At 47.4% G+C, this 22,723-nt stretch overlaps 1 protein-coding gene across 3 annotated transcripts in view; it reads left to right on the forward strand.

Annotated features, from left to right (window-relative positions):
- Window positions 1-22,723, forward strand: part of CUX2 (cut like homeobox 2) — a 277,084-nt gene that overhangs the window by 162,688 nt on the left and 91,673 nt on the right. For 2 of the 3 annotated variants that reach the window (XM_055405600.2, XM_055405601.2), the window contains exons 2-3: window positions 11,807-11,917; window positions 16,014-16,061. In XM_055405600.2, coding sequence (XP_055261575.1) covers window positions 11,807-11,917; window positions 16,014-16,061 — 159 coding nt within the window. Of the gene's footprint in view, window positions 1-11,806; window positions 11,918-16,013; window positions 16,062-19,085; window positions 21,519-22,723 lie in introns of those variants that run through there. The other variant, XM_055405611.2, reaches the window with a different exon arrangement.

The following is a 22,723-nucleotide window of genomic DNA, read 5'->3' on the forward strand; positions in this document are numbered from 1 at the left end:
GCTCCATGCTCCCAGTGCAGGGGGCCCAGGTTTGATCCCTGGTCGGGGAACTAGATCCTACCTGCCATAACTAAGAAGCCCAAATGCCACAACAGAGATCCTGTGAGCCTCAGCTAAGACCCAGTGCAAGCAAAAGAAATCTTTTTTTTTTTTTTAAGTTTGAAAGTCTTTTTAAAAAAACAACAGCTTTCTCTGGCCGATCCTCCCAGTTGCTAAATGGCATTAATTTCTTTCCAGTGGGTCCCTAAAATCCACCCCCGTCTCTGCTGCCTGTTGCCCGCACTCACCTTCACCCACTTGATGCACAGCAGGAGGGGTATCTCTGTTCTCCGGGCCTCCAGGTTCGTTCCCCTGCCCCTGAGGTTTCCCAGAGCTGCCTGAAGCAAGCACTTCTCTTCTGCTCGGCAGTCCTCTGTGGCTTCCAGTTCTTTCTTGCCTTGATCTCATGGTTTTCCAACCCAAATCCAATGAATTCCTACTGTGCGTCAACGTGGTCAGCCACTCCCCCGCACAGCCTGGGTTTTGCACCCTCCACGCCTTTGCCCACGACTCCTTCCTCCTCCAGTGCTTCTCCCAGGTGCTGGCGCCATATTCTCCTGTTAGCTGCAGCCCTCTCCAAGTGCACTTCCCCCAGGACACGTCGCGCCCGTTATATGTGATCATCGTCTTCCACCACTGAGCTGCTCGAGGCCCCTCAACCCTCACCTAGCACACCTCAGGTGCTTTCTTCCCCACTTGGATTGTATACCTTAGCCCTGTACAGCGGTAAATTTTTCCAGAGCTTTCTAAGGTTCCCACGGAGCTTCTTCCAATGCCCAGACTCCTCCTCCACTTCAAAATAGAGGCTATTCTGAGAAATGATGTTAGAATGGCACAAACTTTGGCATTGGTGCCATAGTTTGGAGAAGAGGGGACCAGGATACAAGACCCAGATCTGCCTTTGCCTGACTGTTACCTTGGATCAGTGTTACCATCTCTCTGAGACTTGATTTCCCTGCCTACAAAAGGGGTTAAAAGAGGAGATAGGCCAATAGGCCAACCATGAAAAGTTACCACTTAGTTCCTGTGATATGATGAGTAAGCACCACTGTGGCACCTACTATGTGTGGCACATAGTAGGTATTCAGTAAACACAGAGCACAGAGAGGAGCTGCCCAGCCAGCTCACCCAGCTGAACCAGTTGTGTGAGCCCTAAGAGGAGATAGTGGGGTCCTTGGCCCCTCACGCAACAGCCACCAGAGTGGGGGTGGGGCTGCCTTATTTTCCTGGCACCACAAGGTTTTGCATCTGAGAACTCCAGAATATAAAGCAGCAATCAAGGGCAGGAGGAAGTGATCGGATGTGGCTCCCGGGTTCGTGGCGAGATAATTAGGTGTTTGATTGGCATCCTCTCTCAAGGACAGCCACCTCCAGGTCCTGCCTGCAGCAGGAACTGGCTTGTTTTCCTGGCTGATGCTTGGGGGTGGGGGTGGGACCTTGGAAATGGGGTGCAAGTGCTGAGGGGAGAGATCTGGAGCTGGGCTTGGCCAGTATGTCTTTCATTTTTCCTCTATTCATACACTCATTCTTTCTTTCAACAAACGTTGAGCACCTACTGTGTACCAAGCATCAAGGATACAGCAGTGACCCAAACAAACAAAGCCTATGTCCTTCTGGAGCTGACACTCATGGCAATAAATAAATAGGGCAGTAACTACATAAAGGCGCTGATGACAGCTGCCATTTAGAGAAATGAGCAGAGAGAAGAGCGGGTGAGGTAGGAGGAGGTGCTTGCTTGCTTTTTTAAATAGGATGGTAAGTAGGACTGGCTTTTGTGAGAAGATGGTGTAAGAGCTGAGACTCGGAGGAGGCAAGAAAAAGACCCATGTGGAAGGAAAAAAATACGGTATTTCAGACAGAGGGATCAACCACTACAAAGGTCCTGTGGCAGGAATGTACTAAATGTGTTCAGGAGCCAGCAGAGATCCTGTGTGGCTGGAGAATGACTGAGAGGAGAGCAGAAGGAAGTGAGGACAGAGATAAGTCATGTGGGCCCTTGACACTGAGGTAAGCAGTTTGGCCTTGATGCTGAGTCAGGGGAGAGCTATGGAAGGGTTTTGAGCAGAGGAGGGACAAGATGTGACTTGGGTTTAACAGTATGCCTGTGGCTGCTGGTGGGGAGGACTGTGGGAGGGTGAGGGAGCAGTGGGGAGCCCATTGTGGAGGCGCCTATGGTCACCTAGATGGTAGCGGTAGACAGGATGAGAAGTGGTTGAATCAAGCCGACAGGGTTTGCTAATGAGAGCAGTGTCCACACTGCAGCCCTGGGCCTCAGCCCAGTACCGGGATAGGGAAGGTTGCTGCCTCCTCAGGGCTCAGGGCTGGCCATGGCCCCTGAGCACCCAAGCACCTCCTGCACCCTGGACCCCCTGCTGGCCACAGGCCTGTCTCCCTGCCTGCACCCCCAAGAGGGAAGACATGCCATGACTCCATGTTACAGCAGTAAATCCTCAGTGCAGAGAGGCCAGGGGTCTGCCCAGACTTACAGAGCCAGTAAGTAAGAACGTCTGGACTCAAACCCACTCTGCCTGCCCAGCGTGGGCTCTGGGCTGCCTCCAGCTACAAGCACATTGATGATGAAACCAGAACTTTGGAAGCCTCGAGGGAAGTCTGGTGGGCCACAGTTTTAATTGTCTGAGTGCCCTACAGGACTGAATACTCCGTGCAGGCAGTACTTAGATCTGACTTGTTTTGAGCAGCATTGTAGACATTTAAATTATCATTGAGTAACTGCACGAGTGGACGGATGGATGGATGGACAGGTGGACAGACAGACAGACTGATCAGGCCCAGCCGTGCTCCTGGCCTTCAGGCCACTGAGTCCTTGCCTGGAACACACAGGTCAGGGAAAAGTTGCTCCATGAGCATCTGGAGGAAAGAATCCGGAAGAAAGTGTGATTTTGGCAAGTGGCTTTGTTTCTCCACAGGTACCACGTGTAAAATGGTACCTGCTTCACAGGACCATTCATTTGCTCCCTCAGCAGATGTTTCTAGAGCATCCACTGCATGCCAAGCACTCCTGGGAAAACTAAATGAACTTTGTATGCCAGTTAACATGGACCTAGAAAACCCTCTGTGGGACAGTTATTATACCGTTGTTATTATCACTGCACTGGGAGTTTGCTTAGAAGTTGTTGGCAGCCTCACCCACACACCCAGGCCTCATGGTTTGGCCACAGTCCTGTCAGTGGGTTCTGTGACCCAGGTGTGAACTGTCTGTCACCCCGGCCCAGCTGACGGAATTCAGTAAAGCCAGCTTGGCTAAGAGCTGTTTTTCATAGGCACCGCCCCTTGCCCTGGCTGTCAGATAATTGGCCCAATACATCTTGGCATCTGAAATTTACATACGATACAGGGAGTGATGGATGACTCTGGTAACCCGGTCTGTCTCTCAGCCGAGGCTCAGTTATCCATCTCAGCAGGCTACAGAGCCATCCGTCTTGTCTCCTTGCTCATGGCCAGCCAGCATGTGCCCTTTGTCCCAGGTCATCCCCCAGCCCTCTAGGACTATCTCTAGGGCCGCTCTGAAGGCAACATTCCCATCATGCCCAACAGCATCCCCAGAAACCCTCCTCAGTGTTAGCCTGAGACTCTGATGGCAAAGCCCGGAATGGTTCCATGGACCTGAGATGCAGCGTGGGCTGTTTGGGCCCTCATACAGGACCTCACCTTGCTCCTGCCATAAAGCACTTCTCATGCTTATATCTACTAACAGACATTCACTCTCAAGTGTTTTTTGAGTGCCTTCATGTAACGGGCATTTAGTTAGAACTTGTGGCTACAGCAGTTGTGAACAGGACGGGCACAGTCCTCACCCATAAAGGACTGAAAAGAGTATGAGCACTGAAGATCCTAGACACTGTGCCAAGCACTTTACCTACTTACAGTCTGGTTCTCAAGAGATTTTCTCAGTAACCCTTTGGGCACAAATTTTTATCCCCGTTTTACAGACACTGAAACTAAGGTTGAATATCTTGTCATACTGCTAGTGGGGGAGTCAGAGCCAGAATTTGGACACAGGTCTGTGGCCCCTGAATGTTATCATTGCTCCCCAGACAGACCAGGCTGTTTCAGGACTTCTGACACATATCATTCATTCATTCATTCATTTGACCAGCAAGCATTTCTACAGTGCCTACTATGTAAAAAATAGAAACTGTTCTAGGCACTGAGGATAAGAAGCGCCGTGATCTCTGTCTTGCTATCTTGGAGTTTTCATTCTAGTAAATAAAACACACAGTGTGTTTGATAGTGATCCATGTTAAGAAAAACGCTAAAGGCAGGAACAAAGAGACCAGGTAGGGGGCTGTCACAATAATCTCATTTCTTCTGTGTGGGATGCTTAGCTTCTTAACCAGCGCATCCCCTGAACTCAGGTCACGTGTTCCTACCTTGGTGACTCTTTATGCCGATCACAGCAAGTCACCTTGCTCTCTGTGTCCCCATCATACTTTATTTGTACTTTTCTTGTTGTACGTTGACACACGGTGTTGGAATTGACCTCTCACCTCCACTGCACTGTACATTCCTCAAGGACGGGCTGTATTGGTTAATTTCTGTGTACTAGTCCCTAGCACTGTACCTGGGACAGAACTGGGGCTCAGTAGTTAACTGGATGGATGATTAGATGGGAATGGATGGATGGATAGATAAATAGATGGATGGGTGGATGGATGTATGATTAGATGGATGGAAGGATGATGGACGGATGACTGGTTGGGTGTGAGTGATTGGATAGATGGATGTTGGATGATCAGTTGGATGAATAGATGGTCAGTTGGAAGATAGATGATCTGTTAGGTAGATGGGTGAATGGGTGGATGAGTGAAATGAGTGGATAAATGAATGGTTGGTTGGGTGATCGGATGGATGTTGGATAAAGGGCTTCCAGCCTGGGTAACATACTAGGCCCTAGCAGCCCCTGCCCAAGTTGGGAACCACATAACAACTGGATTTAATTAGTAGAAGTAGGTAAAACACTTACCTCTCCCGTGCCCCGTCAGTTTCCATACCCACACAGAGGCAGTTCAGGGCATAAGTCAGGGTTTCACTCTTCTCCAACTCTGCTCTGGAGGTGATGTCTTAATTGGATGTCCTTTGTCCCTTTTACCAGAGCTACTTGTGCCCTAACTTGTCTTATTTGGTTTCAGAGCTCTTGGAGGATATAGACAGTATCTGATTGATTGTTTTCATTTCTCTTATCTAATGCCCAGCACACTGGAGATCATGGGTGGGTGGATGGGTGGATCCATCTCTAGTTTAATCTCCCTGCAGTAAAGAGAAAGCGAGCTCCAGGTTTGTGTTGGGGGCTGTTGGTGACTGTATTGAAAGTCATAATCTCTGGTCATCTTTTTTTCCAGACTTGGCCTGGAATCTCAACTGCCACTTCATCCATATATCCTTACAGGAGATAATATACATAAATTGCTTAGCACATTCCATAAATACTAGCATATATATATAGACAGCGTACATTTTAGCCATGAGCTATTTTCTATAAGGAATGTCTGTTTAAAGTTTCGTGTGGAGAAAAGGCTCTAGGGCTTTAAAAATAAAATCTGGTGGCAGATATCAGAAAGGGATAACAGGGGCACAAAGGTGATGCCCAGACTTGGAGAGGAGGGTCCAGGAAGCCTTCCTGGAAGAGGGGACATTTAAGCCACCGCACAAAGGATGAGAAAGATAACTGCAAAGAAAGAGTGAGGTCATCAGTGCTGAAGGACTTAAGTCTGTTGAGCCAAGAAGTTGGGAGACCCTGCTGCCTTTGGGTTTATGCAAGGAATTCAGTCTGGTTGGGAAGGAAGCAAAGAGATGGGAAGATGGGGGAAGGACTAGGGACCCAGTGACACCCAGATGGGGGAGTGTGGTGATTGTCCTAGAGCAGTGGAGAGCCAGAGATAGATTTTGAGCAGGGGAGGGACATGTTGAAGAAAGGTTTCAACCCATTCAAAGTAAAGGAGTAAGTGAGGTCCTTGCTTCCTTAACCCCTAATCCCCAACAATCACTGTGTCATTTTTAGAAGATCTCTTCTCAGAGTTGGTATTAGGGGTATATTGTCTGAGTGCAGGGGTGTGTTTGGAGCTGAGAAGAGTGTGAGCACATGCTGGAGGGACGGATATGCGTATGCAGGGGTCCCCAACTTCTGGGCTGCGGACCAGTATCCCCTGTCTGATCAGTGGCGGCATTAGATTAGAAAGAAAGTGCACAATAAGTCTAACATGCTTGAATCATCCTGAAACTATCTGCATGCCCCAGTCCATGGAAAAATTATCTTCCTTGAAATCAGTCCCTGGTGCCAAAAAAAGTTGGGGACTGCTGTTTTAAAGGATATATATATTTTGTTAAATTTATTTGGCTGCCTCGGGTCTTGTTGCGTCATGCAGTCTTTTGTTGTGGCATATGGGCTCTCTAGTCGCAGTGTACTAACCCAGTTACTCCGCAGCAGGTGGAATCTTAGTTCCCCAACTGGGAATCAAACCCACATCCCCTGCACTGCAAGGTGGACCACCAGGGAAGTCCCTAGATGTGTCTTAGGTGTGTCTCTCCTATAGGAGCATAGCATCTAGCTCAAAACTTTATGCCCCATTGACACTTCAGGTCAAGATTCTGTGTTAAATTTCTTTCAAAACTAGTTATTCTTGTAAGATTCCAGATTCTTCCTGGTTGGGGAAACACAGTTGAACAGAGAATGTTTACTTGCCGGCCCCGTAGATAACCACCAGTTTTCCTTCACCACCCAAGAGCCATCCTTCCCTCTGAGGAAAACCCGCCTCTTAACCAGCTGTGCAGCCTGGTCGGGTAATCTAAGGATTTTTGCCTTAGTTTCCTCATCTCTAAAACGGGAGAATCAGATTCAGTTCATGTCAGAGGAAGTGTGAGACATACCTCCACTGACTGGACGTGAGATGACCGTGAGTAGACCTGACATGAGAAGGGATCTGCTTGTGTCAGGAGCAACGGTTTTCCCTTCTCCATGGTCATCCATTCCTTCTCATTCGAACAGGAAGGAAGTCTTTCCCTTTAACACTTCCCTAGCACTTGCCAACCTCCGTTTATAACAAAGACAAACAGCAATGCTTTGTTTTCATTGTACTTTTAAAGACTACCATCTGTTCATGGCATCGGGTCCTCTAGTGATAAAAAGAATTTCCTTTTCAAATGTACTTATTTAGGTTAAAAAAAAAAAGAAGCAGTTGTTATGTAAAGGTCAAAAACAGATGAAATTTATCTATGATGCTAGGGTCAGAATGACGGTTACCTTTAGGGAATATTAACTAGGAGAGGGCATGGAGAGCCCTCCAAGGTGCTCGGAGTGTGAATATCCTGTGTATCGATCTGAACAAGATATATAAGGGTGTAAGAAATTTGAGCTTAAAATTGAATTTAAAGTTATGCAAAAACAAAGAAATGAACCAGTTTGAATATAAATACCAAGGACTTTAATTCATATGGAATATCAATATGGCAGAATGCATGTAGAGTGGTATGTATGGTTGAAGTTCAGGCAGTGATGAACTGGACAGCCTCAAAAGTTCCTTCTGGCTCATATGTTCCAAGACTCTGCCTGCCTGGGAAGCTCCAAGATTGCCCAGCAAGGTGATGGCAGACCCTGTCAGAGTTAGGAGCACTTCCCAGACAGTGGGCGTTTCCCTTAGACAAGCAGCAGAGCTGTAGGTTCCATTAGAAGAGCCCTTCTTCCCTTACCCCAGCCTCTTCCTGCTGCTCCCAGTCCTGGATGCAGCTCAGTCCCGGCTTCCTTTCTTTCTGCACACTGGCCCGAGCCTCAGCTGCATCTATCATCTGCTCCAAGCTCATTAAAATTATTTCTTTTTAGTTGCAAATGGGCTGTTTATGATGATCATTATTTGAATGGTCTGCGCCGGGCTCCGGGCTGTCTGTCTGCTGCTGATGGCCGGTTAATCAGATGAGTCTTCTCCCCGCCTGGGCCTGGCCCAAAGTCTGGGGCTGTGTTAATCATGGCTCCCCTAGGGCTGGGGGCTGGGGGCCGGATAGGAGAGGATCCCAAGTTCTGCTTGGTCATCAAAGAGGCCCTGCAAGCTGTGTATGTGTCTGGGAGTTCAGCCACTTATTTCTAAAACTCAACTTTAGACGGGTGCTGGTTTATGTTTATTAGAGTTTTTTATATTCCTTCAAAATAAATATGAGCTTTTTGTTTATTTAAATATGTCTATTTTAAAAGACTTGTCAATTCTCTCATTGGCCGTCTTGCTTGGTTAATGTTTAAATAGTCTTGTCTTTTAGGGTGGGAGGGAGTGGTTTTTTATTTTCTTTGCCTGTTAGAGTAAAACTTGACAATAAATACTCTGTCATCTTTTTATTTGGGGGCAGGGGTGTGATGCTGGGAAAGATTGAAGGCAAAAGGAGAAGAGGATGACAGAGGATGAGATGATTGGATGGCATCACCAATTCAGTGGACATGAACTTGGGTGAACTCCGGGAGATGGTGAGGGACAGGGAGGCCTGGCATAAGGCAGTCCATGGGGTCTCAAAGAATCAGACACGACTTAGCAACTGAACAGCAGCAAGGGGTGTGAGATTTTTACCAACCTGTGAGATCCAGAACTCGTAGAATCACTGATCTAGGGGGTTGTTCCCTGAGCTCTCAGTTTATCTAAGTTTAATATTAACCAACACTTGTTGAACAGTTAGTAATGTGCTTGATGCTTTACATGTTTATAACATTTAAAAACAGCTCCCTGAACATCCCCCAGCTAGTGAGGAAGGAACAGAAGTCCAGTGAAGAGCAGGACATTTTAATTTTGCCTTTATAATCCACCAAGGAGATAATTCACACCTGCATTATTAGGACTATAATTTGTTTCTTAGTCCCTGCTTGAATCAACTTCCAGCATGTTATTGTGTCCACCACGTGAGAGGGTGTATATAAGGAGCTTTAGCATGTTGCCTGGCATGTGTAAGGACCCAGTCAGTGATAGTTATGATTATTTATTTGGGCTTCCCAGGTGACGCTAGTGGAGGAGACATAAGAGACGCGAGTTTGAACCCTGGGTTGGGAAAATCCTCTGGAAGAGGGCGTGGCAACCCTCTCCAGTATTCTTGCCTGGGAAAATCCCATGGACAGAGGAGCCTGGTGGGCTACGGTCCATCAGGTTGCAAAGAGTCGGACACAACTGAAGTGACTTAGCACAAAGCACGATGATTATTTACTATTGTTGTTGTTGTTAGTATACTTACCATAGAAAAGCGGCAAGAATTCAGGGTTGAAGGATGAACATAGATGTAAGAAAGTGTTGAGAAGAACGTGGACATCAAACACATCATCTGCTCCTCTAGGGATGAACAGGAAAGACACAAGAGCTGGGCTTGCCTGGGGCTGGAGTTGGAGGCCTACTGATGTTCCGCATCCAGTCTCACTCTGCTCTGTCTGCAGCAGACAGATTCGTACCCACCGGCAGCCTGGGAGGTTAGCGCGGAGGGAGCTAGTGCACTTGCACGGCGTCATTGTCTGGTACAGCACATCAGACAGTTGGACTTATCCTGCTCTGAGATTTCCTTTTCGAACCTGGCTTTGATGTTTTAAATAAGGAGTCAAAGATCAACCCCCATGAGGTTGCTGGGATAGTGGGAGAGTTAGTATCCCAGAGATAAGAACATTGTGTCAGATATATGATCATTCTAAATCGTGTGATGTTAACCTAAGTCTCAGTTCTGTTTGTCCTGTAGCAATGTAAAAATCACACCTTTATCTTCAAGACAGATGAGAAAAACTAAGAAAAACTGTGAGCATTCTGCCACAACTCCAGTTGACCATGACATTCTGGTTCCTTCCCTCCTGCCAAGTGAGAGTCTGTCCACCTGGCTGCACCACCTAGTTGGGTTTTGTCTACCTTTGATCAGTCCTGTTGCTGCAAACACAGATCTCTCCCTAGTCACTTGATATTTTGGTCACAGTCAACTGTGGTTTCTTCATTGGAAACTGCAGTTATTTTTAAATTGTGATAAACCAGAAATCTCCTTATTTTCTCAATCACCTTGATAGACTGTCAGAAATTGTTGCTGTTTTGTCTTTCTCCTCTCCCATGACACTTTGTTCCTTACCTGGCTCAATAATTCAATGGGACGTCCCTGCACCTTGGAGTTGGTGCACCCAGTGCTGTGGCATAGAGTTGACTTCAGCACCTTGGAGAGCACCACACTTCCAAGTCTCTTTCCCCTCTATTTTAATGACTTTTTTTTTTTTTTTTGCCTCGACCTTCTCCCTTCTAGTCTCATGATTCTCCAAAGAAGTCAGACATTTCTCCAGAAATAGAAAGCCCTTCCCTGATTTCTCCCAAAAGCTCCATAGGCAGACACTTATTCTGGGTTTAGGGTAGACGCTCCAGCCTCCAGTGGGTATGAGGTTTATGGTGCTATGGTGAGCTGCTATTGAGCAGATTTACCGACTCTCAGGCATGATATAAGACAATTACCATGCATTTTGTCTCTTAGAGGGAAAAGGATTTGCAGCGGGTTAATAGTACTTTTATTTCATTATCTAATGGTAAAAGTGTTTCATTGTGTGTGCAAGATGAATGCGTATTAGCGATGACAAATGGGGTCTTTCAACACGGTACCAGGCCTCGTCATACATATGTTAGATTAAAGAGTTCACCCTCGAAATACACTCTCGCATCTGCGTGTGTGTTTTTAATAAATCTGATTGCAGAAATTTATTGCATCACCGGATTTAGGAAATTATGGAGCTTGATTGCTGCAAATATAATCGGGTGATATATACAGAAATGCTCCTCGAGTTATGGTCCAGAAAAAAGCCCATCTCGGGATGGTGCAAGAAAGCAGCAGACCACATAAACAGAGCATTTCTTGAATTATGCAAATGAAATCCATGACAACTCATGGTGAATTGTACTCCCCTTGTGAAACTGCCACCGTTAAAGTGAAGAAAGCTGCAAGGGGGGTGATCAAATATACATGTACGACCAGCAGACATTGTCTGTCATGTGGGAGCTGGAGCATCCCCCACTTCCATCCCTCACTCTTTTTTTCCCTCCTTGGTGCATCCTGTAAAAACCTGGTCTGAAACCTTCATTGCACATAAGCAGGCAAGGCTGCTTCCAATCCTTTGCTCTGAATCCAGCAGTCTTCAATGAAATATGTCTTATACTTGAAGTGAACCTTAAATGATTTACTGCAGGATACACAAAAGGTCATCTTGCTTCTTATTGGCACCTTCATTTTTCCAAAATCTACTGAAATTAAAAAGCCATCTATATCTTAAAAGGCGTATTTATGAACCCTTAAGTGTGAGTAAGTCATAGTTGGAACAGTTCCCACCTCTGATATATGAAAGCTGTCGACAGCGCTTTCTTACACTATAATATGCCCATACAATATGCCGCACTTTACTATTTTGACACGGTTTGGAGATGTTTTCTACAGTTACTGACAAGCTTATGCCATCACTCCCTTGGAAATTTAAGAGGTGGGGCAGAGGCGTAAGGAAGAAATGAAAAAAAAAAACTCCACCCAACTTTATAGGAGAGTATTGATCTGGCCTGACTTCTGACAAGCAAAAAAGCTGTCCTGGATTTTTTTCGGTTGCATCCCCAGTTTCGTAAATTATTCATTTGTACCAGGAGTCAATATCCTGTCTTTTCTCAGCTTTTTTGTAAGTTAAGAAAACTTGTTTGGAATGCTGTTTTGTACAATGATTAAAAAGGAAAAGGAGGAAAAAAAAAATCTTTTTCTTTTCTCTCTCTCCTTTTTTTTTTTTTTATTGTTCCAGAAGGAGCTTAATTCCGTCGCTTCCGAGCTGTCTGCACGGCAGGAGGAGAGTGAACATTCTCATAAACATTTAATTGAACTCCGCCGGGAATTTAAGAAAAATGTACCTGAGGTACAGTATAGTTGCTGTTATAGAATTAACTCAGTAGGAATGCAGATTTTTCTCCGTTCAAACTACATTTTGAAAACTATAGACATAAGTGACTAACAAGAAAAGAAGCTAATTAGCCACAAAGAAAATTTACAACCCTCAACGTTTCCACGTTTCTTCGTATAGTGGCACTCAGTGGTGCTGGCTAGAGTAAGAGCAGATCGCTTCTCCACGGAAGTCATTGTTTTTGAGGGCTCTGTACAACATCCATTTTACCCCCCATTAACGTCCAAGTCAGATGCTTGGCCTTGACAGCAAAGACAATTTGTCTCGAGTTCCTGATTTTGTTTTGCTTTCCTGTTGGCATCTGGGAGATGGTGGCTGTAGACTATCACCCTCTCCAGCCCTTCCCTTAATCTCCCAAGTCTGAAAGTGGCACCCATCCTCCATAAATGTGCCTAATTCTTCACCCCTTCCTTTGCAACTCCAGCCACCAGTGTTGTCTTTCCCGGCTGCTATGAGGGTGGTCCAGTTAATGACCAGCCCCCACAATGTAAGAGTCCCGCAGGGGAAGAGACGAGAATGGACATATTTCTTTCTTCACAGGGGTGAATGTGTGAATTTTTTTTTCCTCTTCTATCAGACCCCCTGTTGCTCAGTATTTTTTGTTTTTAATGATGGAAATAAATGCAAATAGGAAGAAGGCAACCTCCTGACTCCATATAATGTTGGCAGGGATGTGACACATCAGAGCCATGAGAATGGGAAAAAGATACCCGGCCCATTCCCAGAGGCCTGTCTGTGGTCAGCAGAGGGTGGAGCTCTCTGTCTCAGCCCACTCAGGTGGCATGGATCTTGGAGAACCAAACAGGGTCTGCCATTCCAAAAGTATTAACGTTAGACCTAGACATGTTGATTCCATTCTGCCTGTTGGAATCACCTAGGGGTCCTGTTACCATCGTACTGATGGAGAAGGGGGCCCAGAAAGATGGAGAAGAAGCAGGCTACCCAGAAATCAGGCCACACAAATGCAGAGGGGTTGGTCTCTTAGCTGTGAATCCTCCTCACACGTCATAAATATCTGTGGTTCTTCAAGGCAAGAGTGGTAAGTAGGTTCTAGTTAGGACTTGTCCCTGGAGCAAGTCTGGGGGGAATCAGGTTTGAGAGCTGAGAAAGAGTGTGCTTGGAGAAGGGGCGGGAATCTCAGATCTGCATGTCTCCCTTGTTACAGCTTTAGAAAGACCAAGTCGAGTCCTGGGTTTGACTGGGAGCTAAGAAGGCATGGGGAGATTTTGAGCATCCTTCCTTCCCCTCTTAGAACAGAGAACAGCTTGGTATTTAAACCAGTTTTTCTGCCCAGAGTGAGAGAACCAGAAGCTTTGTCTCTGAGTCCAGTCCCTGGGAATCAGAGATGAAATGGCCACAAATCTCCACAGCCCACCATTTAGACCTCCTTCCCCCAGGCCACGTGGGAGCCCCCAGGTGATAAGGGAAATCCAGGCCAGGTTTTAAGCCTCTGAGTTCAGCTTACATAATTTTAATACTGCATAATTATGCAATTATGTAATTAGGAGGAATAAGTTTTCATTCCTATTATAGTCGTGCCTCTGAAAATTCTCATTTTTGGAACTAGTCTCTCCTGATGGGGGAGAGTCATGCCAAGACTTTATTTAAGAACATCATCTGGCTGGTACCCAGCTCACCTCCTGCTGGTGCCTGTGCTTGGTTTCCCCCAGGGGTTAAGACAGAAAGGGTGGTAGGCGTCTAGAAAGAGTTGGCATTTCTCCTGTTATAGCCACGCGTTCCGGAAAACAAACTCACTCAGAAGGACAATGCAGATAGTGGAGTGCAGTTTATTATACCGGCGGGCCCAAGGCAGAGACTCCTCTTAGCCAAGGACCCCGACCACCATTTGTGAAAATATTTTATACCCTATGTGTATGTCGAACCCACCACCCCAATTTCCTTGAGACTTACATAAAACAAAGGAAAGGTAAATACAATCACAGTAACCCCATCATTCATGTGTTAGGTGTTCAAAGAGTTAATAATCAATAAGCCTGTGATTACATTCCAATAGACACAGAAAGAATTTATGACCTGTCCGGAGGCAGGGGTGATTAGAGTATGTTTTCTCTTAGGCAGTGAGTAACCTGGATGTGATCTTCAAGATTCCCCTGTCTCGAGGGGGTCTTATCTTTCTATTGTAGTTTCCATAGGCACTCAGCACAGAGTTCAGAGTCCATTGGAGAGGTGCCCAAGCATGATCAGCATGAGCAGGCCTAAGGTGGAGTCCAGGCCCCATGAATTCCCTCTTCAGTCCAAAGTCCCACCAACCTCACCACAGTTCTCAGATTTGAATCCCCCAAATTGATATGAGCAGGGGTTTGTGAACAGAGCCTGTTTGGAGACTCTGTTGACCTGCATTGAAATTCCAGCCGTGCCACTCACTTGCTTTGGGACCTTCAAAAGTCAGCCCCTCTCAGAGCCCCTGTGTCCCTTTCTGTAAATTCAGAGAAGATAAGCCCCTTCCAATACTTAGGTTTCCTGAAACCCAGACCAGAGATTTTCTGTTGATGTGTTTTATTTGGTCTGTAAGTCTCTCCAGTTTTACAGTAAGTTATCAACATTTAGCATCTCTGATTTCACCCCAAAACTCGGATTTCCGATCTCTTTTGAGATCATTTGGTAGAGCTGGCCACACAGAGGCTCCACCCCCACGCAGCAGTCATCAGAAACAGCCAAGCAGCTGCCACCCCCTTACAAAGGCGCTGTGTTCTCCTGAGATTTGCCGCAGACCGCCCAGCCTGCCTCCCTCCTGTCCTCTTCCTCCAGCCTCTGTGGGCATTTGAGTTTACAACCCACAGCCTGGATCTGCAGAAGCTTCCTTTTCCGTTCTCAGCCCCTGCACTCACAGTTCCTTCTGATCAAATAAATCCCCTAGGTTCACACGTGCTCCCTACATCTCTCCTGTAGATCTCCAGCACACATCAGTAGTCAGTGGCTCTGAGAAGCCCTGGGGGGCCCCAGAACAGTGAGGAAGTGTTCCCAGGACCCAGAAGAAGGGTTGTTTCCAGAAGCAACACCATCCTATTTCATAGTTAAGGGATTTATCCTTCACCTGACATATGTATTCGGTGCATCCTTCCCTTTCCTGCTTTTCTCTGCTATCCGCTCCCTCTGCATTCTCTCGAGCCCCACTCAGGTTCTCCTCCCACGGGGCTTTCTCGTGGACCATAGATGACAGTGGTTAGAGGAGTCACCAGTGGCTCTCAGAGAAAACTGGAGCATTTATGGTCATGATCTTGGGACCCTCGGTTCTAAAAGACCTTCCTCTTGATCACTGGAGAGAACTCATGGGAGTCTACCAGGGGCATCCTTGGGGCTGGGAACCTCAAAGGCCCTTGAGGAAGGCATGAAATTAGGGTCCAAAAATAAGAGGCTCCCTTCTGAAGATAGTCCAGTGGCGTAGAGTTTAGCAAACATTTACAGAGCCCTTCTTCTAAGCTGGGTCCCATGACAGGTGACCCCAGCAAGCCCCATCTTCTGGTGAGGAAGGGGTGATAGTACAGGGTGTTGTTGCTAAAATGCCAAATGCAGTTTTTGCTAGAGAGGGCAGCTGAATGGGAAAGCAGAAATGGCAACCTCCAGAGACATCTCCCGAGCAGCGCCTGGAGGGCAGAGGTTTTCTTAAAGGGATGTGGTAACATGATCCAGGGCACGGAGCCTCTCCAGCCCCAGCTCCAAAGAATGGCCTGTGATGAGCCGCCAATCGCATGAGGTACTTTGCATAAAACAGCATTCTGTGATCAGATCCACTTGGGAAATGCTTCTTCCTCTCCCTCTTCCAGAAATTTTCAATATGCACTGTGTAAAAGGCTCCCAAGGGTCCTGCAGGGAAGAAACTTGATGTTGTGCTTGATGTGTTCCGATCAGACTTGGCCGGGCCCCTTTGTGTGTGTTTGGGTCTGTCTGTAGGTCTATATATGAGGAACCCTGTGAGATCTCATGGAGCGCAAGTCCCATGGGACTCACTTGCTGATTTGGGGGACAGCAGTGAGCTGCAGGCAGGGGCTACTTGACACCACAGTGAACTCTTCGCTGATCTCTTTTACAGGAAATCAGAGAGATGGTGGCTCCTGTATTAAAAAGCTTCCAAGCTGAGGTAAGACCCAAGGCCTGTGGCATGTCATGAAAATACCCCCTGGTTGTCTCTTCTATCCCACCTGGTGTTGTCAGAGGTTTCCAGCAGCGGAGAAACTTCCCTGCCCCCATTGTAGACTGCCCCATGCCCTCCAGATCAGCCATAGTATCATGATAAGAAACAGCACACAAGCGCTCTGTTTCTGTTTGGTGGGATTGCTGCCTGCCCTGACATCCTCTCTACCACCCACCCTCAGAGTATATAAAATCTACTTTCACATCCTTTCCTGCCAACCCTTCGGGCCCTCGTTCCTTTGGCAGCAGCTGAGCTGTCCTCGGCCAGTTGTTTCTCTTGCCTTTCTGCAGCCCTGGGATGGAGCTGAACCTCCCCTGTGTCTCCTCTTTGCTTGACTTGGTGACCAGGATTCTGAGAATGTCCACTTGTCTGCCTGGTGCAGGAGGTTGGCAAGGAAAAGAATGGAGTTACACTGAGTCAAGGGTTAGGGTTAGGGTGGAAGAGGGAGGCCATTTCTCCAACATTCTGTCTTCAGGGGGCTCTTTTCAGTCTTCCCCTGGCTCAGGCAGGATGCTGAAAGGATTGGCCCTTAAGCACTCACCAGCGGAGATGCATTTTTAAGTCTGTTGTCCGCCAAGTGCCACATTACTTTAAATCTGTCTCTTCAGAACCGAGTAAGCACATAAGGCAATATTAAAGTAAACAATAACTGGATTTACACAAATGTCGCTGATTTCCATATTTTTCATCCTTTCATTTTATTACTGAGTTGACTGATGTGCTTATTTATTTATAGGGCCATCCGGTATTGATTCATTTGGTTGTGAGGTGCCTGAGCTGGAAGAGGGTGGAAAAAACCCAGAAAGAAGACCAGTAATGTTAGGAATGTGTTGTCATGGCTTTGTGTTTTGTTTTGTTTTGTTTTTTAAAAAAAAGGTCCCCATCTGCCAGGTCACGGTCCCATGAGAAGCATTCGGCACACTAGCACTCTCAGGCAGCTGATCCCTTGGTCCAGCCCCAAGATAGGCATTGAGTGTTTCATGTAAAGCATTACTTTCTCAGCCATTCCCCTTGCTTGGGTTGGCATGGCAAAGCTTCTCTTAACCACTTAGGGCCTCAGTTTCCCTATTTGTTAAAGGAGAATAAAAGCACTACAGATCTTTTCATGTTGTTCTGAGGATCAGATGAAATACAATGAAAGGGAAGAATTTAATAGAATTCCTGACACATAGAGAGCTGCTTGGGAGTGAAGAGCACAGACGCTGGAGTCAACCTGGATTTGAATCCTGCTTCTACCAGTTTCTAGCTGTTTGACCTTAAGCAGGTTGCTTGTGCCTCTGTGCACACGTTACTTGTGTCTCTGTGCCTCTGTGTCACACTCTACAAAATTGGATAATAATTATACCTATTCCATAGGGTTGTGAATGAAGAACAAAGTTAATACAGTGTTCAGAACATTACTTTGTGTGTTAAAAGCCTTACTGTTTTATTTCTGTTATCAGTCACTTTCAACATAGGTTTCTTTGGCCTCCACTATGCCTGGGTTAGAATCTGCCTCTTTCCTAACTAGGTGTTCAAGGCTTTTTATCCAAAAGAAGGGGGTTTTCTGTCCCTCGAGGAAGCCAGCATGACTTATGTCATTTTTCAGTGGGAGTAAGAGTTAAACATTAGATTTCGGCAGTGGTCAGAGAAGACCCAAGTGTAGTATGGTGGAAAGCACACGTGAATCAAACTCGGATGGGCCTGGCTTGAATCTTACGCTAGTTGTGTGGCCTGGGGGAAGTTCCTTAACCTCTCTGAGCTGCAGTTTTCCTCCTTTGATAAAGGCGACTAACAGGAGGGCTTCTAAGAACTGAGCAGGGTGGAGGCAGTTGACATGGTGTCCGGCACACAGTTGGTGCTCAGTAAGTGCAGGAGGAGAGAGAGAGTCCTAGGGCAGCCAGAAGAGACAAAGCTGAATTCTCATTTCCAAATCCATGTGGCATGTGGAATAGACATCATTTTAATAGCTGGCAATCTTCAAAGAACTTCGTTAATTTTTTTTAAAGGATTTTCCATCGTCCCTTTAATGTACCAAAAAGACTACATTTGTCTGGAGTTTTATTCCCGAAACCCCTGCTTTCTTCATGATCTATTGACTAATCCACTGCGGCCGCCATGTCCCTCCCAGAGCCTCAGGGGAGAAGCGCTGGCAAAGAAAGGTGTTAATAAAAAGCATCTTCTTCGTCCAGAACAAACTGCACACACACAGGCCGTTTATAATCCAAATTTGATTTTCATTTTAATTTTTTTAATGAGTGTTCATCCTTTATGCCGCTTCCCTCTCGCAATCCACCAGGCTCTGGGCTCAGAGCTGCAGATTCCCAAGTGGGCATTAATCACCTCCCAGGAATATTCCCTGAGGCGAACACCTTCCAGAGTCACATAAACTAACCCATAAAACGCCAAGGCTGAATATCGTACCCGTCATTCCCTCTCCCCAATTGCGGGCCTCTTGTTGAAATATAACACGTTCAAGTTCATTCCTTAATTTCACTCCACCAGCCCTGGTGTATACAGAATACAGGCATTCTTTTATCTTTTCATACTATGTATGCGGGGGTCTTATTTTCTTTTTCTTTCTTTTTTTTTCTCCCCACCGTGCTGGTGGTGGGAGGGAGGCGGAGAGGAAGTGAATTTGCCCTGCTGTGAATTGAGGAAGCTTTCCCTCTCCGCCTTGATTGCTTAAAGGACAGTCTTGATTCCCCCTGCTCAGGGAAACAAAGACAGCCAGAGAAGGTGGCTTAATGGAGACAGCTTGAAATGGCCAAAGTTTGAATATCCTTGTGCGCAGAGAAAAGAGCAAGACGAAAGCCCCGCTAATTACAAAAGTTGCTTTATGAAAGATAATTCAAAGCAATAATTTAGCAAACATAATCAAGTCGCACAGATGGGGTTGTTGATGGATGGATTGCAACATGCAATTAGCAGTTCTCGCAGTTACATATCATTAACCCTCCGAGCACAAAAATTATTTTCTCATTATTAGTTGAAAAGGTAAAATTAAGCTGACTAGACAGTAAAGGAACAAACTACAATTAATTACCTTCATTTATTACAGTCATTATTTTAAACTTATTTTTACTTGGAGAGAGAGATGAAAACATCTAAATTAAAAGTTTTGTTATGCTAAATCAGAGGTGAAACTTTGCTAAGGCGTGTGTGCAGTGGCCCCGCCAGAAGATGGCAAGGCCACTGCTGGGAGAGTTATTTTTTTTCCCCTGCTTCCTTCCTCTTCCACCATGAAGGAGATGTGGCCTGCATGGTGGAAAACCCCTTCCGTTGAGGTAGGACATACTTGTTCACCTGGGCCTGATTGAAACACAGCAGTTTGGAAACCAAAGAGGCAGAGACAGCCTCTGACCCTCATGGAAAGCGAGAGAGAGTGGTGGTCAGACACTGGGTCTGAGTCCCACCTGACACTGCTCGTGTGACTTTGGCCAGTGACTTCATATCTCTGAGCCACTGTTTCCTCCTATGTAGGGACAGCTGTTCGGATCGTATGAGATTCGGTGAGATTCACTGTCAAGTGGCCAGCAAGCCATTTGCTCTCACTGTGGTGTGTGTGTCTGGTTGCTTGGGCCTGAGGATGCTGTCTCCCTGTCCTCTCTGGATCAGAGGGAGCTTGTGTGGCATGACCGCCTTTCAGGAGCTTGGTGTTTGCTGAACTTCAGGTTCACACTGTCCCCACAGTGGCTGCACGTCTGTGCTGTATCCTGGCGTTCCCCCATCAGCAGGCAGAGCTACTCTGAACCTCTGAATATGGGCCTGTAGAGTAGTTTCCACTTGAAGCAATAGACGTGACAGAGGTGACCCTGTGCCCATAACAACAGAGGCCTCAGCCGGCCTGGGGTTTCTACCTCCTGCCTCCTCCAGCCCAGCTTTCTTGTAAGAAATGTGACCACCCTGAGGTTCCCTGTGGTGAGAAGCCCAGCCTGCATGGAGAGCCCCTGAGGGATGAGTCTCCACATGATAGAGGGGCCAGGGACACTAAGGCACCAGACACAAGTCAAGGAACCATGCTGGCCATCAGCTGCCTGAGAGATGACAAGAAAGAACCACCCCACTGAGCCCGGTCAACCCCCAGGACCATGAACATAAGAAGTTGTTATGAGCCCTTTGCTTTTGGAGTGGGTTGTTACACAACAGTAGGTAATCAGAACGCCCGGATTTAGAGTGCCAATTCTTTCCTCCCCACTGATCCTCAACACTCATCTCCCTCTCTCCTCTTCTTTTCTTCCACCTTCTTCTCTATTTTCTTCTGTACCTCCGCCCCCAGCCCCTCTCCTTCAGCCTTTGCCAGATTTTATCCTTCTCATTTTTCCCCAGCACCAGGTCCTCAGATCCCCACCTCCATGCAGAACAGTGCCTTCTGCCCTCCCAATGCCCGAGGGAGGGTGATGGGTGCTCCCAAGGCAGAAGCCAGGGCACACAGACAGCACGCAGCCTCCTCAGCTTCAAACCTAGCATTACCCTCCAGGGGCGCAGGTGTCAGCAGTTCTGAGCTTTCGTTTCTTCTCCTTTGTATTTCTTCCCATGGAATTGGGGTGCATCTACAGGAAAAACCCCAATGGCTAAAGGAGGTCTAGAGCAGATACAGTTGAAGTTCTGTCTGTGGAGGAGCAGAGGGTTATGTTGAAATAGCATCTGCAAGAAAGCAAAAGAGGAGGCCTTGCTGCCTTCCCTGTGGGTGGTTAGGTGGCAAAGCATGGCACGATGCCCACCAGCCTGGCACTTCTATCCTGGGTGGATCGGTGTTGGTTGGATGAGTGGATATTTCAGTCAGCAAGTAAATATATATATACCCTTCATTGAGTGAGTTACCCTTTACTGTGCCTTCTCTAAAATGGGGTGATGGCACTTGGACAGCCTGATTCATGTGGGTTTCGGGGTGCCACCTGGTCAGAGATGTAACAAGTCATGATCTCCTGTGTTCTGAGGCATTCCAGACCCTTTCCCACAGGTCTCGTGTAGCCAGAGGTGCCAAACATGGTCTACCAAACGGAGTTCCCTCACTTTCAGGTGGGCAGAGGACTGGAAGTTCCTTCTTTTGCCCATATCCACCTGCCAGGACACTAGTGATCGATCAGACCCAGGCTGGACCAACAGGGCACCTAATGAGAGAGAGGCCAGGATATCTGCTGTGTGGCCTCCGATTCAGAAGTCGCTGAGACTCAGTTGCTTCCTCTTGTAGTCGTCAGGAGCCAGGCTTGGCCCTGAAGGGGGCCTTGACTGCTGGAGAAGTCTGCTGACATGACTTTTATTGCACGTCTGCCGTGCGGTGAGCACTTTCTAATGATTGTTTGTGTGCGCTTCGTGATATTTCTGTTTCAGGAAGGTTCTGTGATTATCTCCACTTTACAGATGAGGTTCCAGGGAGACGACTGACATCCATTTAGTACCTGAGACGGGATGAGAACCGAGGTGGGCATGAATTCAGGCTCAGGAGGGTGGTGTGGGGTGGAGAAGGCACTCTGGGCAGAAACCCCAGGCCATCTGGCCCCTCCCAGCCTCTCCCTTCAGCCAGTAGACAGCCTGGCTTATTCCCACCTCAGGCGACGTGTCTGCTGTTCTCTTACCTGGAATGTTTTCCCAGTACTGTCTCTTGACCCAGTTAACTCCTTTCAAGTGTCAGATCCTCCCAAGAGTGAGGAAGCTCTCCCTGGTTGACCCCAACCCCTAGTCAGGCCTGGACTCCCATCTTTCCCAGCACGGCTCCCCACACTCACCCAGCATGCCGCGTAGCAGAACTCATGTTTGTGGGTGTCTCATCATTCAGGGCCCCAGGGCTCCTTGGCTGTGACTCTGCCTGAGTGGGAGCCACAGGAGGCTTTAGAGCAGAGGCGGGCCCGGCTGTGACTCCAGTTGTAACAGGATCCCTCAGCCTCCTGATCACCTCCGCATGGCGGGGGTGGGGCTGGCCTCTCAAAAATGACAGCGAGGAGGAGACTATTTGCCTCGCATGCCCTACCTGAGCCCCCACACCGCCTGCCCAAGCTCCTGCTCTCTGCCCCCATCCTGTGCCAAGAACCTAAAGTCATCATCGGCCTCCCCCACCTTCTGTCCCAGCCCCAGACTCTGGGGATGCCCTGCTGCTCCCTCACAGGCATATGTGGGTGGGGAAGGGGTTCTGACCAGGACAAGGTCCCCAGTCCCTGTTCCTGAAGCTGCGCTGCCTAAGTGGGGCCTGGAGGGCACGTCTTCACAGCTCAGATCGCCTGAGACGGGCTCGGGCCTGAGCCCCCCACCCAGCTCTGCACGACTTGTCCTAACTTGGTCCCTGTGCCCCCGTCCTGTTCTGCATCTGCCTTCAGGACTCTTGCCCTTCCCTTTAAGTCGAAATTTAATTACGAAATCTTTTTTTTTTTTGCGTTTTGCCTTTTAACATTGTTTGCTATTTCAGCTGTCTTTAATATCATAATTCTCCTACTCCCAAGGTAACCCTTTCTCTATCGCTCCCAGCACTGGCATGCCATCTCTTTGTGAGTGGGGCCCCCTTGGGGCCACACAGACGTTAGACGCATGCAGTCCTGACCAGCCAGCAAAGCCAGGGAGAAGCGACCTTGCTGACCAGCAAGACCCAGAAGGAAAGATAAGCAGTGGCAACAAGTGTGGGTTTGGAGCTAGAT

This window comes from Moschus berezovskii, chromosome 19 (genome assembly GCF_049115385.1).
Source record: "Moschus berezovskii isolate FMDL1 chromosome 19, NW_MosBer_1.0, whole genome shotgun sequence".
Classification (NCBI taxonomy): domain Eukaryota; kingdom Metazoa; phylum Chordata; class Mammalia; order Artiodactyla; family Moschidae; genus Moschus; species Moschus berezovskii.